General features: G+C 46.3%; 1 protein-coding gene across 1 annotated transcript in view; it reads right to left on the reverse strand.

Moving 5' to 3' along the window:
• Positions 1-15,628, reverse strand: part of FAT2 (FAT atypical cadherin 2) — a 57,031-nt gene that overhangs the window by 31,191 nt on the left and 10,212 nt on the right. The window contains exons 2-6 of the mRNA XM_010022002.1: positions 10,663-13,948; positions 9,917-10,231; positions 2,914-2,975; positions 1,784-2,095; positions 927-1,137 (exon numbers count right to left, since the gene is read on the reverse strand). Of these exons, the coding sequence (XP_010020304.1) occupies positions 927-1,137; positions 1,784-2,095; positions 2,914-2,975; positions 9,917-10,231; positions 10,663-13,927 (4,165 nt within the window). The 5' untranslated portion in view covers positions 13,928-13,948. The remainder of the gene's footprint in view (positions 1-926; positions 1,138-1,783; positions 2,096-2,913; positions 2,976-9,916; positions 10,232-10,662; positions 13,949-15,628) is intronic.

The raw sequence follows: 15,628 nt of genomic DNA on the forward strand, positions 1-15,628 counted from the left end.
GCACACAAGGAAGCACTCAATGGGATGACGTTCAAAGGAATATACCGTTAGTTCTGCAAACCCAAGCAGACACTACTAATGCCAGATAAGCCTTGCACTGATATTGTCTGCTCCTTGTAGCGTTGTATCTCTTGTTGCTTAATTGTATTTATACACCATTATCCCTTCCCCAGCTCAGTAACAGGAAGAACTGTTCAGTCACCCGATTACAGCTTTGTCTGACAGGGCAAGCCCTGCAGGCAGTGTCAGGGAAAGGCTCTGCAAGGCAGATTGGGGCACCACTTCAAAACACCACATTACCTGAGCACAATTGGCCCTTGTTTGTAGGACCAGTTCTGCACATACGCTGCCTGATGAGTCCCCTGGGGTGACAGCCCACGTCCCCTCTGTTCTAGCACCCTGTGTCTTACAGGAGGCCCTAGAGAGCTGCTTCATGTTTCATGTCTCAGTCATCCCTCGAGATGCTGTGAAGTGGAAGGGAGACCACCACCAGTTAGGTCAGACCACTTCTTCGAGGAATCCTTCGCTCTCAGCTCCCTGTTGAGACTATGGGGTGGCGCACGTCTGCAAAAGCCAGACACCCAGATCCTTGCAGGCTGTTTTACCACAAGCAATAGTGTCACTTGATTCCCAGGAGGAGCTGGGACTGGCATGCCCTGCCTTTCACGCGACACTAGAGAACACCTCAAACACTGGCAAGTCCCACTATGTCATTAAAAAATGTGTTAGATAATTGCACTTGGCACGAGCATCTTTGTCTGTGGCTGTTGAAGCCTTTTGGTGTCTGTGAGAAAGCTTTCCCTGTAGCTCACCTGTACCTAAAGCAAACAACTCCCTTAGCACAGGCACGTGAGTGCTGAAACCCAAAGGGAGCTGGGGCAAAACCTCCCAGACACCACTGCCCTGGTTTCATTTGTGTGTCTCACCTGTTATATTAAACCACACTTGGCTGGGGCCCATTTCAATGCTGATCACTCCCACCATATGGTTTACAGGATCTGTTTCCATCACGGCAAAGTTAAAATGGGGTTCATCGAAAGCTAGTGGCTCTGAGGAAGGGCCGGGACGGGCAACCCAGCTGATGTGAAGCCGCACATGGGAGGATAGTGGTGGGCTGCCGCCGTCTGTTGCCTTGACCTGCCGGGAAATGCACATGCAGTCAGGATTTGGCCCATAGGAACCCCATAGGAAGCTGCTTCTCCCACCCACCAGGAGTTTCAGGTCTGAGTGTGTCCAAAATTCCACAAAACACATCTTGACCCAGTGGCCCATGCTCTGGCTGCTTCTGAGGTAGAGCCAAGCAACCCAAATTCCTCTTGACCATCAAGCAAAGCTGCCAAGCTCAATCCATAGCAAAGACCTGGATCACAAGCCTTGTTGTGAGGACCCACAGGGTGTGGGAGAGCTTTAAACCTGTATCCAAGCCCTATGGCCTGATCAGACTGCCAAATGGAGGCACCACTGAAACCCAAAGACAGTTCAGGTCTGGGTCAACATCCATATGGGATTGTGGATCGCTGTGTTAATCTCTGAAAGTGGGTTGGACAGTTAATTCTAAATTTATCTTCCATTCTAAATATCCTTTTACCTTCCGTATTTCCCATCATCTCCTCCCAGTTTCTCTCCCTGTAACCCAAGTCTGTCTCATTCAAACTCTCCTCCCACTGCTACATTTTCCTCACCCCTTTCCTTCGTTCATCTTTTCTGCTCCTGCAGCCTTTCCTCTCCTTCCCTCTCTACCCATCTCTTCCCAGTGTCTCTATGAGTTTCCCTCTCCTCTTACCGTGAGTATGTTGTATTCAGAGGCAGGAAAAGCTTTCCTGGAGAACACCATGCCAGTTGTGGGGTTGATGGTGAATATCCCTTCCTCCTCCTCCTCGATGGTGTAGGTGATCTGGCTGTTCTGGCCCTGGTCACGGTCCGAAGCAATCAGCCTGTACACTGGCAGTGGTGTCTCTGAGGCTTCTCTCTCGGGGAGCTGCACCATGAAGAGTTTGTGGGGAAAACTGGGAGGACTGTCATTGGCATCCAGGACTTGTATCACAACTCTGCTGGTGGACTTCAGGGCAGGCTCTCCATTGTCAGAAACAGCCACCTGCCAGCAAGGAAAGGAATTAGGTGACAGAGCTCTTTGTCTTTACCTAGGACGCAAGCAGCCAGCCTTCATCCTGAGGGGCAATGACTAAACTAAGGGGTTTGTGTGGATCTGCATTTGTACCTCAGCATTTTCAGAGCCATTGCTTCTCTCTACAGGGTAAAATCTGGTGGCTGCAGCTGGCAGTGTGCAAGGCTTGTGCATACACATACATGTGAATGCAGGGGTCTGCTTGCAGTTGCTCCGGGCAGGGGGTCAGATTGGTCACTAGGGCTCACATAACTGAAACCGTGTTTACTGCAATGGCTTGGCAAGTTATCACCCATCCTCACTTCGCTGTGCCTGTTGCATTGCAGGGAGAAATGTATTATCCTCAATCACCCTGATAGCCTGAAACACCTCAAGGTCCCTCTAAAGTAAACCTGCATAGCTTGAAGCAGTGAAAGATGGAAGCTGGTAACACAAAGCTACACAGCAATGTCTGATGCAATGAGATAAATGAGGGTGGATTTCGCTGGCTTGCTCTTTCCCCCGTAACTTATTATCCATCCTGCTAGAGGACAATTCCAATCCTCTTCCTGCATTCCCACAGCTTCCAGAACAGGCCTTTTGCTCCAGTCCTCAGTAAGGAAATAAAAACCCCGCAGTACTGCTGCAGCTGTCTCTTAAGGCAACACACACCATTTAATTAAGTTTCCCAGCAGTTGGGAGCTGATGGGATGAGATTCTTTCTCTGTGCTCCAACTTGCAAGGAAAGCTCTTTGAGGACTTAATACACTTGCAGGTAAATAAAGCTAATTACAATCATCATTACCCACCTCTAGGATATGTTCAGCCTTGTATTCTCGATCCAGCTGCCGTGAAGTTGTAGAAATCAGACCTGCCAACAAAGAAACCCTTTGAGCTCCAAGAGTCAGCGTCCGAGGAAAGCCAGGGCTGATCAAATCCCTGCATGCCCCACATCAGCCTGCCCGCCTGCCCTGTTTCAGGTTCCCTTTGTGATCACAGGAGAATAACAGATACTCCCAGAAGGCAGGTTGTCCACTTCCAGCGTGAATCCCCATTTGGAGGTCCTCCTTTGATTACAGACACCACAGAGGACAGGAGACACCTACAAGATGCCTACCTCAGTTGAGGCTTGTCAAGGCGTTTGGTGAGAAAGGCTGCAGGACTGTGAAAACAAACCTTTTCTTATGCCTTTAAGAAAGAAACATTCTGCAAGCGCTGGCACAACTTTGGCCTGTTAACAAGTCTCGACTCCTATTTTCCCTGTGCTGAACCTTGCTCTTTGTAGTTTACAGTGTTTTGACAAAAGCTTGTTTTCTGTCTAGGGAAATACCCTCTATTCTAATGCTTGAACAAATGCATTCAGGCTAAAAATAAGGCACACAGTCAATAATACTGTTGGTATATTATTTGAGACTTGCTGAGAGACAGGATGGATCCTCTAACAGCTGCAAGATTTTGAGGGATTTCTGAAAAATATACATTAGTTTAACCACAGGGAATAGGTTGGATGCGGGAGGGAGGAATTGTGGCTATAATCAACTAGAGTTTACACAAAATCACTGTAATTGCCTCTTTTTGGCCTGTCAGTGTCTAAGCTGAGTAAATGGAAGTGTGGAAAGGATGGAGCTGAGGCTAGTGTTTCCATGTCTGGTTTGATAATAGTCATTATCTAGTGCCTTGACTCTTCCCCTTTGGGGAAAAGCAGCTCTAGACCATTTCCACAACTGCTTTACAGATGATGGAAATCATATATGTAATGCATGATTTTCTGACAGTCATCAAGTCTGGCACCTGTGAGTGTTTCTGTCTGTTCTCTGCATCTCCTGCTCCCAATGGTCACCGTTATCATGGTGTTTATTCCCCACACAGGGAAGTCCTGCTTCCTCACACAAACAAGAGGCAGAGTGAATTTTACTGACCACCACCAGCAGTGATACAGGCTCATGCAGCTCTGGGAAGTGCTTTGCATGGAAGACACGTGTGCGTTGGCAGTGGTGTGAGCACATGCACTTGTGCATCCTGAAAGACTTGTAAATCAGAGTTGCATGAACCCATCTCAACTCTCCTTTCTGGTCCAAAATCAGAAAGTTTTAATTAATAGTATTGTTTTCAGTTGTATCATACTTCAGAATATTGCTGTCTGAGCATGATAGGCAGGGGAAAATTTCAAATGGCTGGAGGAAACACTGGGCAGCTGAAAGAGGGAGCAAGGAGCAGCTGCTTGGAACAAGACTATTGTTAACTGTTTCCACTTGTTCTCTGGGATTATTCATATTTGGCACTGGTTGCTGCACTAAACATTTGATGCCTTTACAATCATAAATCAACAGTCCTTAATGTGTTTTGACAAGATAATTTGAAAGGTTCTTTTTGCATGTATGTTATGGGTTTTTTTTTCTTCTCCCTCATCTTCCGACATCTCAGCAGGTGAAGAGGACTTGGCCATGGCCTGAGAGCACACTGGCTGGGGAGCTTTTAAACCTCTTCTGGGCTCATGGGAGGCTGTAGGGTTCCCATAGCACCAAACATCTTGATATTCATGGAAATGCTCTCAAAGAAAGGATTGCAGCAGTGGTTCACTGGGGTCTCTGATGTTCCTGCCCACATTGCTGATAGTTTGGCTAGGACGGGGGAGCAAAGCCTAAAACTCCAGCTACCTTCAGGGGGGTCATAATTTTGGTCTACCAAGCCCATACGACACATAACTAGGTATTCTCACCAGAGCCACCCAATACCTGTGTGCACACAGGGGATATTTCTGGTCTATTGGATTGCAAAATTCAGTTGCAACAGACTAATACCTTGTTTGCACTTGGTTTCTGTGTGCCAGCTGATGGAAAGTAACTTAAACCACTCTAAAGCGATTATTTAGATTTGCCTGGCCACACCCTGAAATTCTTTCATGACCTAATGATAAAAAATGAAAGAAAACAGGATTGTAGCTGAGCTTTCTAGAGCCGGAGAAGAAGGACTGTGGTGAAGGGAGGTGAATTGGACCTTAATGACTGTCTTCGATGTCTGTACCACTGGAGATGCTCAGGTCTCCTGGGGAGTATGAGTTGCCTCTACTCCCTATCACAGATCCCATATCCCACTTGGGAGCCTTACCAGATGTCATTTCTGGGTTTAACTTCATATCTGCTGAGCCACAAGTCAAAGGGTTGGCTTCTCCTCCTGATCCCTGGCAAAATCCATCTGTCCCTTCCCATGTGTCTAATCACGGCACCCAATTCCCCTCTCCAGAGCCAGTTACTGCTCTGCCTAGAGATCAGAAAGCTCTTGTGGTTAACGGTTAATCACTGTAATTCCCATACGGAGCCTTGGTGCTGCGTGGCTGCCAAGATGCACAAACTGCCAGCAGTATTCACACGGCAGCCGAGCACCCCGAGACGGGGAGACGGGGATCGGACGTAGTGCTCCAGAGAAGCCAGCTGGAATTAACGCACATTTCTATTTGTTGCTGCTTGGAAATACACCCTTGTGAAGCCAGAGGGCTAGAATGGGAAACTGTTATTAAAGGGGAACTGCCGTCAGCTTTCATGGCCTAGGGAAACAGTTCTTTGGTTCTTTCTGCTGCCCCTTACAAGGACCTGGGAAGAGCATGTTTAGTTTTTTACTAGTGTGTTTTGTGTGTGCATGTACATGTGTGTGAGTTATCAGTATAGCCCGTGCCTCACTGGGAAACACCAGCCAGCCTATCCCATGGGACTTGTGATCAAGTGGTTGTCCTTTATTTGTGTTCTTGTATATGGCCCTGGAGGTTTCTGCTGAATCCTATAGAGACTGAACAAAACCATCAAAGGTCCTAATTGTACTCGGCCAATTAGCCAAGCTCTGCATTCACCTGAAGGTCCAGAAACCTTCTGTTGCTTGCATACAGGCAGGCACAGACTCTGCTCTGGCAGCCTATCTACACACAGCAATGGGAAAGGATTGTCTGCAATCCTCCCGCTTGCTGCCTAGAAAGGGGAGAGAGGAAAGCTGGTCATGTTGGAACAGGAGCAGCAAAATTAACAGTGCATTGTTGTCAGGGAACAAAAAAATAATAATAACTTCTGCTGGCAAGAGCAGGGCTGGGGTGGAGGTTGCTGGCCCCCTGCCCTCGCTATAGGGAGGAAAATCTAAGATAGTTAAAATAGCCAGAATCAGGTTTGTAGGCATTGGGGCTTTCACAAAAGCCTGAGAAGGAAAGAGGTTGTCTCACTGTTGCTTCATTTCACCTTCTCTTTTCTTCTACTACTTCCCCTCTTGTTCTGACCCTGCTTTGCAGTACTCCATGCTCAGCTGGAGCCTGTGGTTGGGGAGCGGCAGTGAAACCACTCCTCAGACTTAAAAAGCAGGCTGTGCCTGGATGTCCTTCCATGCAGAGAAATGCAGGGAACCACAGGCATCCTGGGGAAGCCCAAGGACACTGACACAGCAGAGAAGCACCTGAAGAACAAGCACGAGATAAGAGCTAGAGATGAATAGTCCAGGGTAAAAGGATTCTCCAAGCAGCCTTTCAGTGGGATGAATGGCTTCATCCTGACTCTTCCTGCCACAGCCTCACAATTCCTATCGGTCCTGTCTCCATTGGAATCCCCATTCACATCAGGGGCTGCAAGCCCTTTGCGAAAGAAGCTGAAAATCTTTCAAGTGAAAGAATACCCTAAACCCTGCTATCTACCCACCTCTCCACGTATCTACCTATCTCTCTGTCTCCCACAAACACTGCTCTGCACCAGCTGCCAGGCAGGGCTGGAGAGATTCCATCGCCGATGGCAGAAGGCTTTCATCTCACTGCACAGTTTTATTCCCTCTTCTTATTATCCTTTCATTTATTTTCCCTCTTTTTCTCCACCCTCTTTAGGGAACTGAGAACTGGAAGAGCTTAGAGCCGTTCTGTGGTAGTTCAGGGATGCCGGAGGAGCCAAGTCCTACTGAAGGACAGTTATCACAGCCATTTTTGTCTCCCCGCAAGGCATCAGGAGGAGAAGTCAAGGAGCCTTGCTGGTTATGTCTCCACTGGCCAATCCACCCCTGTGTTGTGAGATACTGGTTCAAACACAGAACAAGCCAGCTCCAGAACCAGAAATAGGTTACTTGCAGTAGTGTGGCACTGTGCCCTGAATAATTATCCAGGACTATTCTGCGGGGTTATTCTGGGTGTAGACGTGCCTGTTGTAACAGTAAATCAGGACCTTAATTCCTATTAGCGCACAGGATGAGAACAAGCTTCCTCCTCCTCTCCCTTTGCTAGGAGTGCCCTGCCTAGGAAAGACTCAGACTGACCTCTGGCCCTCCTGTGCTCTGGCTTATTTCAGTGCTAGTGTGACTTATTTGTCCTTTGATCACAGTGTGGGGTAGAAGAAGAGGAAAGGTCTTGATCATAGTCTTCTCTGCATGTAGGAGCCTCCCTTCTCATCCGGGTGCTGGAGGAACTTCCGACACATGCAGATTATCCTGTTCTTTGCTCACATTGTGTGACCAAGAGCATCAGTCTCTGTGGTTTCCTCTTGAAACCTCAAGTTTTGTCACTAAATAATGTGACAGAGATTCAGCTTCATCGCAGTTAAGCAGCAGTGCCTACTCACAATCTTTTGCTGTCATAGGGTTTGGGATTGACTGTGGGAGGAGTATTGGCAATCTGGATCATATAGATCTCTGTCATTTCAAGAACTGAAATATTTCTGAGTCTTTTTGTTATCATTCACTCTAGATAGTGAAAGAAGAGACGCATTTATTGCATTTAATAAACAAAGGTCATATCCCAGCTAAAAATGCAGAAAAGGATCAGTGACCTAGTAGCACTGTGGTGCTCAGATACTTGCAGTGTTTTCCCTCTTCTGTTCAAATGCAAGCCATTTAATTTACACTGCACTGGGATAACCTTGTTTTGAGTACAACCCTGCACTGATGTGGAAGACTGGGAACTGAAAGACCAGCAGTTCATCTTCCAATGCTGCACTACCAGGCTGGCACCAAAGGTTATATTTTTGTTCTACTTAAGGAAGAAACTAGCATGCCCTTGTCTGCAGAATGAAAATATCACAGAGCTTCCAATAAGCTGCCTACAGCCCTGAAATTTAGATAAGCTGTGATATTCTTTCTGGCAGTAGTAGCAGATGACTTCTCTTTAGGTACTGTAAGCATGAGGATATAAACTGCTTAGTTTATGCCAGTGTTTGCAGGTAATTATTTGTTCTTTTGGGTGACATGCAAGTAAAACAATGGATAACTGACTCCTCATCAGGCTTGGAAGCAGGTCCTTAAACAACCTCCAAACAGAGGGTTTAAAGAGACCTCCAGCAACTGTCCAAGTGATAAGATCAGCTCACGGGACTGACAAACTTATCACTCTTCACATGCAAATTGCCTGACTGTAGAGAGAGATGGATAGAATATGACTCATGAGAGAGCTGTTTTTTGTCTAAAATGGGAATGAAAGGGTTGGCTTAGAGGTGAGGTGTCTCATTAGCAAACATTCAGATTTTGCCAGTGCTGTTTATTTTACAGTAAAACAGGGCAGCCTCAGAGTGTGGCTTTGTAGGGCTGCACCCATGCTGGGGTGAAAGTTTTGCCTGCTGCCTGCAGCATAGAGGAGGCTGAATTTCCTGCAGGGTGCACGCGTGCAGCTGGAGCTCAGCAGATGAGGGCAGCTAGCTGGTGTCCACATAGTCCACATCCCACTGAAAAGGCAGCGGTCTTCTAAAATAGGGCCTCTGAAGGCACCTCTCCATGGGACCCTGCATTTGTGCAAGCTGTCCATGGGGCTGAGCTGTGCATAGTTGTTTGGCCTATGTGGGAATGTTGTATGCAAAGCAATGCCCTGACCTGGCTAAAAAGCTTCTGATAGTGTAGATCACTACAGCTGGGGGTAGCAGTGGTCACAGTTAGGTGACATCTCCACGTGTATCTGGTGGTGCCTATGAATCTCTTGCAACCTGAAGGATGCCAGTGTTTCAGAGTAATGGTTTCTTCCTAAACATCCCCCTCCTAGCCAGCTGTAGAGGACTGCCAGAGAGTCACCACATCACAGGTGACATAACTGAGAATGCACTGGCCTTTTTCAATACATCCAGCTCCTTTCTCATCTGAGAGCAGGCTTCTATCCTGCTGCAGTAGGTGCACTGCTTTTATCACCCACAGGAGATCAAAGTCATGCAATTAATCCTCTCCCATACTGAGGCTCTGTGCCCTCCCTTCCTTCTCCAAGGAGCTGATGGCGTGAAGGGCTTGGCAGAGCTTTCCTTGCCAGACTGGCCCAATGTCAGCTCTGCTAGGATAGTTTGAGGAAGCTGTTTACACAAAACATCAGCGGGTTTTTGATGGCTCTGAAAGATCTGCTAATTAATCCTCAGATGAAAGATACAGTCTAGGAAGATGGCACAAGAGGCTTACTACACTTACTACTTTAATAGTGCTGGAGAACGGGTGGAGCTTTTAAATGCAGTGGGATTCATTTTTATTAATCCTGGCTTGGTCTGTCTCGGGAACAGATAGTCACCTCCAGAAGGGTGTTTCCTGGCTCAGGCTCTGCAATAGGGCAGTTGTTTATAAGGGGGAATATTAAAAGTGACTGCTTGGTTCTGTTTACGGCTTTGAAAGGAGAACGTTTGTGTAATTCTAAGAGCCATTTGGATGCAAACAGCAGTTGTCAGGTTGAGGGTTTCAATCCTTAGCCTCCCCAGACAGTGTATTTGGAGACTGGGACTTTTGTTGCTGAAGGAAGGTGTGACAAAGGCAGCTGTGTGGGATGTTCATATTGAATATGTAACATCCTCTGGGCACTTGAAAACCTCAAAAACAGATGCTGAGTTGGGTTAGTCTTACCTGTAATGAGGTTAATGGTGAAGAGTCCTTGAGGATTTCCAGTTAGGATGTGAAAAGTCAGTTTTCCCTCTGAGCTAGAGTCTGGATCTAAGGCATCAAGCTGAAGGACAGATGTGTTTGGTGGGGAATTCTCCATCACAGATGCATAGAAGACAGGTCTAGACATCTGAGGTGGGTTGTCATTGGTATCGGTGACTTCAATATAAATTTCAGTTGCAGAACTCAGAGGAATTGTTCCCAGGTCAAGCGCTAGCACTGTCAGCCAGTAGTGAGACGTTCCTTCTCGGTCGAGTGGTCCTATGGTCCGGATGGTGCCTAGAAGAACAACAGAAAGTGCTTGTGATTTAAGAAAGATTAAGGGAACTCAGACCACTTTGTCCTTAATGCCAGACCAGTCTGTTTCTCTGTTGTTTCCTGGTCTTTGTTGCAGATATAAACTCTGGCACCAGTCTTGTATGGCTGTGAGATCGTGTGGAAGAGACAGGGCTTTCTTGTGCTGAGGGTCATTTGGTACACAAGGGAAGACCTTGGTATTTTGGGGGAGGACAGACACTGATCTTCCATTATTTTAAGGAAACAAACTCTGCTTGCTTCTCCCCATATACAGGGATGCACATTGTATACCCCTGCCCAAGCAAGAAAGATTTGAATGCATAGAACTTTGTTCTATCGGGTCAAAAAGTCAGGCCAAACACAGTATGTAGTTTAAATCTTTAAGGTACACCATTAAACGAAGCTATCATTACCTGTGTCCTTTTCAATGCTGAAGACGGACAGGCCAGTGCCCTCTCGGAGGAAATATTGAACTTCTCCATCTTTCCCCTTATCAATATCTTTTGCTGTGACCATCATCACTGATGTGCCCTCAGGGCTGTTCTCCTGCACCCAGCCTTTGAAGACAAAGGAGGCAAAGCGTGGTGGGTGCAAGTTCTCGTTGACATCAATGATGTTCGCTTCCAGGTGGCAGAGGGAAGAGCGAGAGAAGGGCTTTCCACTGTCACTGACCTGCACAGTTAGATTGTAAGAGTTGTTCTTCTCATAGTCCAGCTCCTTCTCCAACCGGAGTGCCCCGGTCAGCTTATCCACATGAAACATCATCTCCTCATCATTAACGAGGCTGTACCTCACCTCACCCCCAGAACCAGCGTCTGGGTCAAAAGCCTCCAGAAACAGGAGAATGGTTCCCACAGGCAGGTCCTCTGGGACCTTCACACTGTTGAGGGCTGGGAGGCACTGCGGGGTGTTGTCATTCACATCCTCCAGGGTCACGGTGAGATCTGTAACTGAGAACAGCTCGTAGCCTGTCTTGGGCTGGTCCCTAGCTTCTATTTTCAGCACATAGCAAGGCCACAATTCTCTATCCAGGGCACCTATAACTGTCACTTCTCCAGTGACACTGTTAATGGCAAACTTATCAGTGGGGGTTAGGAGAGAATATTTTACTCTCCCATTGTCATCTGTATCAGCATCTTCTGCTTTCAGTTGAGCTATTGTTGTCCCTGTTGCTACGTGTTCTGGTATGGCCACCCAGTAGGCACCTTGTGGGAATTTAGGAGTGTTATCATTGGTATCCAACACATTCACAGCCAAAAGTTTCCAAGATGATTTTTGTGGTGTGCCAAGGTCGTACACAGTAATGTTAAGAATGTAGAAGCTGGTTCGTTCATGATCTAGAGGAGAAAGGATTTGAAGGAGACCCAGTTCCAGGTCAATGGTAAAGCAACTGTCATCATTTCCATCTGAGATTACATAGATCAATTTACCATTAAAACCAGTATCAGGATCAGTAGCTGAAAGGTCAGCAATGGTTGAGTTGATAGGAACAGTCTCTATGATATCAATAGATCGTGGAAAGCTCTCCTCAAACTTTGGAGCATTATGGTTTATAAGGTGCAAGTTCAGAGAGGTTTCATCATCCTGCCCATGTCCTTGAGATTGAGACTCAATGGAGTGTATGATAGTTTCTGTCAGCTGTTTCAAGACTCCTGTTTCCTCACACTGCATTTTGACAGGGAGACCTTGGTTGACCACAGTGATATTTACAGATGTTGGCAAAGCGTAGTTCTCTCCATCTGTTGCAGTGATTTTTAAAGAGTAGAAAAGTGGCTGTTCAGAAGGAAGATCTCGCAGAGATATTCTAAGGGATATTACTCCAGAGATGGGATTCAGTTCAAAATGCTGTAACTCATTGCCAGACTTGATTTCGTATTTGATATGCTGCAGCTCATCACTGTCAATCGCAGAGACTGTGGCCACAGGGCTCCCAATAGGAAAGTCCCGTGGGATGGTGCCACTGCAGCTTGCCTTCTCAAACACTGGAGCATTGTCATTGACATTGCCCAGCATGAGGGAGACATACACCTCTGTTTCATGGCGGAAGGGTGAGCCCCAATCTGATGCCCACACTCGCAGATGATACCATCTCTGCATCAACTCATAGTCCATTGACTTGGAGGTGGAAATGATGCCAGAATAGGGGTCAATGACAAAGGGAACCGATTTCTGATTGGCTATGGTGTAAGTAACAAAGCCATTGTCTCCTTCATCTTCATCTGTAGCCCTTACTGTTAAGACACTGGTACCAGGAGGAACATTTTCATCAAAGGCCCCACGGTATGAAGACTGACTAAAACTTGGAGCATGATTGTTGCAGTCAGTGATGTCAATTTCAACAGTTGTGGATGCATGACTGTTAACAGTTGTAACTTCAAGTTCAAAATGAGACTGCTCATGGAAGTCCATCGGCCTGACTGTGGTTATCAGTCCAGTGTGAGGATTGATTTTAAAGCTTGTGCTGTCAGGATTAGGTCTTAAAATATATCTAAGGTTGGGGAAGACTGGTGTGATCTTCACCATAACAACTTGGCTTCCAGTTGGGGAAAATTCACTGAGCTGGACCCGGTACACTTCTTTCTCAAACCTGGCAGAGACATACTTGGAGGGAGGTATATGGATAACTCTAACAGGAGAGAACAGTGGTGGTTTGCTCTTGTCCTTGGCTTGCAGGCTGAGGTTGAAACCAAATGGGTAAAGTAGCCAGTTGATCTCTTTGGTTGACACAATCATGAACTCGGTGCTCCCAAAGTAGGATTTGATGGCTTTGAAATGTCTTCCTGGATCTCCATCCACAAAATCAACTGAATCTATCCCTGCTTCTGAGTCACCACTTTCTACAGACAGAGTTGCATAGACAAAGTCTTCTGCTGAGTCAGGTGGTGTCACCTTCACCAAGGAGATAGAGGGGGGTTTCCTGGCAGATGGTTCCACTTGGATCATGAGACTAGCCAAGTTCCCAAAGCCATTCCCCTCTGTGATCTTTCTCATTCTGTCCACAGCCAAAACCTGCAGGTGGTGTCTGCCTCGATGGGTGCTGTTCAGCCTACCCATGGTCATAACTGCTCCTGTGGTGGGGTGGACGGTGAATAGGTCAGACTTGGTGTTGAGGGCATAGTAGAACTCAGCATTCTGGCCAGCATCAGCATCAGTGGCACTGAGTGTGCTGACCACCGTTTTCAGAGGAGTATCTTCTCTAATGGACACTTTGTACGAGGGCGGTGAAAAGAGAGGTTTCAAGTCATTTCTGTCCAGAATGTGGATCAAGACTTTGGCCCAGGCTTCATAAGCAAAGGTGCTCTCTGTGGCCTTGATTATTAACATATAAGTGTCTTTGACCTCCCGGTTTAAAAGTGCTGTGTTGCTGCTCCTGGTTCTTATTCTCAAGAAGCAGAAATCCCCAATCACGTGCTCTTCTGTTTTAAAGAGACCAGTGCTGTCTCCAGAGGCTATTCTGTATCTGATGTCCCATTCAGGGTCTGTTTTGTAAATACCCATTTTGACATAGCTCTCTACGTAGGTCTTGGGGGCTGAATTCTCATAGATGGTGGCATTGTAGAAGAAGTGGGTGAAGTGCAGAGGGGAAGTGTTGCCCTTCTCACAGCTTGCCTTGTGGACCACACAGTGCATCAGGAAAACAGCAAAACTCAGGAAGTATCTCCTGGTAGTGACTTCCATGGTGTGGTGTCTCCTTGGGTCCTGTAGATGTCAAAAGAAGAGCATTGGTAGTTTTTATGAAGGCCAGTGTGTTAGATGAAAAGTCCCCATGAGCTGAGAATCACCTCCTGGCTCTATCTACCCCGACCTTTGCTGATGCAGTTGTTAGCTCAGCTCTTCTTCCCTCTGACCCAGTGACAGATCTGTCCCCCCACATCTCCATGCTGGCTCAGATCCATTCACTTTTTTCTCATTCAGTTTTTACACTTGTAGAGAGCAAAATGTGAAGAGCCATACAAAATGCTCTGATCAGGCTAATGAACGATGTCTCCCTCCTTTCATTCTGCCTTCTCCCTAGTCAAACAGCATATTTGAACTCTCCACCCTGAATCCAAACCTCACGTCTGTTTTGTTTCTCCATTCTCCCTTCTCCATCTTAACATCTCTCTCCATACACGTTCTTGCAAAGATTTTCAAGAGTCAGTATACAAACTGTGATTTGATGTCTCTCCCCATTGCTTGTTTTCCCTTTCCTCTCCCTCTGCTACAGCAATCTGTTGTCCTTCCCCAGCCCTCCTACGTTCTACAAATTCCTTCTGAATGGCCAACTCTACCATGTGGAGTTGCCCATTTAACAGTTTTAGCTCAGGTCCTAGTCAAGTTATATCCCAGTTCTAATTCACAGGTCTGACCCTAGCTGCCTCCTCTGTGCTTGAAGAGCACATTTCTAGCAAGACACTTTGACCATGTCACCCTCAGCCATTGAGTAATCTCTCTGGTTCCTCCCTTCTTCATGGCAAAGCCCCAGGGTCAGGATTCCTGTAGAAGATCTACCATCCATGACCACCTGCCATCAATTTCCTTCTCTGATGACTCCTGAACATCTGTGGCTCCATGATTTATCTCTCTGAACAAGGTGTTTCAAAGGAGGAACTGGGGAGTACATACGTGATGTAACTTTATTAGTGAGCTCTGCGGAGCTTGTTAAAGGATCAAGGCCTGTTCTTTTAAAAAGTTAAGTGTGTGCTGCTGTGTGTGCATTTAGGGGTTGAAACCAGGGATAAGCTAAATATAGGTGCATATATTCCCCCTAGATATCCCGGGAGATTTTTATCTAGAACTGTTTCTTCCTCTTTTGAATTTAAATTATATATCAAGTACCTGCCAGTCACTTGGCACATTCCTAATTGAAACAGGGAAGACTTGTTTTTCCAGACACTTTTTCAAGACTCATCTCTTTAAAAGCCAGAACTAGTTCAATTTATAAGTCAAGTTGAATGTTAGGGACAAATTGTTGGAGTCTATCTAACAATATGTGTCATGCTCTCTCACTGAGGTATCTAATTAGCAACAAATATATTTCATTTGTCCTGCAAATCCTTTTTCTCTTGGTGCATAGATACCAACCATCCTGCGATCTCCCTGTTGTGGTCATTGCTTTTGGAAACAAACGGTCAGAAGCTGAAGTGAAACTACCAGAATTTGTAGAGAAGTCAACACAATTTGGACTTAATAAAATTCAAACTCATTCTTTTTTATGACATTATTTCACTTTAGGAAATACAACATAGTCTCAAATGCACAACAAATGAAAGAAAATCTTGGAGGACAGGGCTAGGTGATCCAGAAAGGCATGTGGTTCCTCCTGAGAAGTTGAAAACCATGTTCTTAAAAGCTCTGCTTGTTACTTAACAGCACTTAGGAGTTCTGCAGCGTGTAGGG

This window comes from Nestor notabilis, unplaced genomic scaffold (assembly GCF_000696875.1).
Source record: "Nestor notabilis isolate BGI_N333 unplaced genomic scaffold, ASM69687v1 scaffold22539, whole genome shotgun sequence".
Lineage (NCBI taxonomy): Eukaryota > Metazoa > Chordata > Aves > Psittaciformes > Psittacidae > Nestor > Nestor notabilis.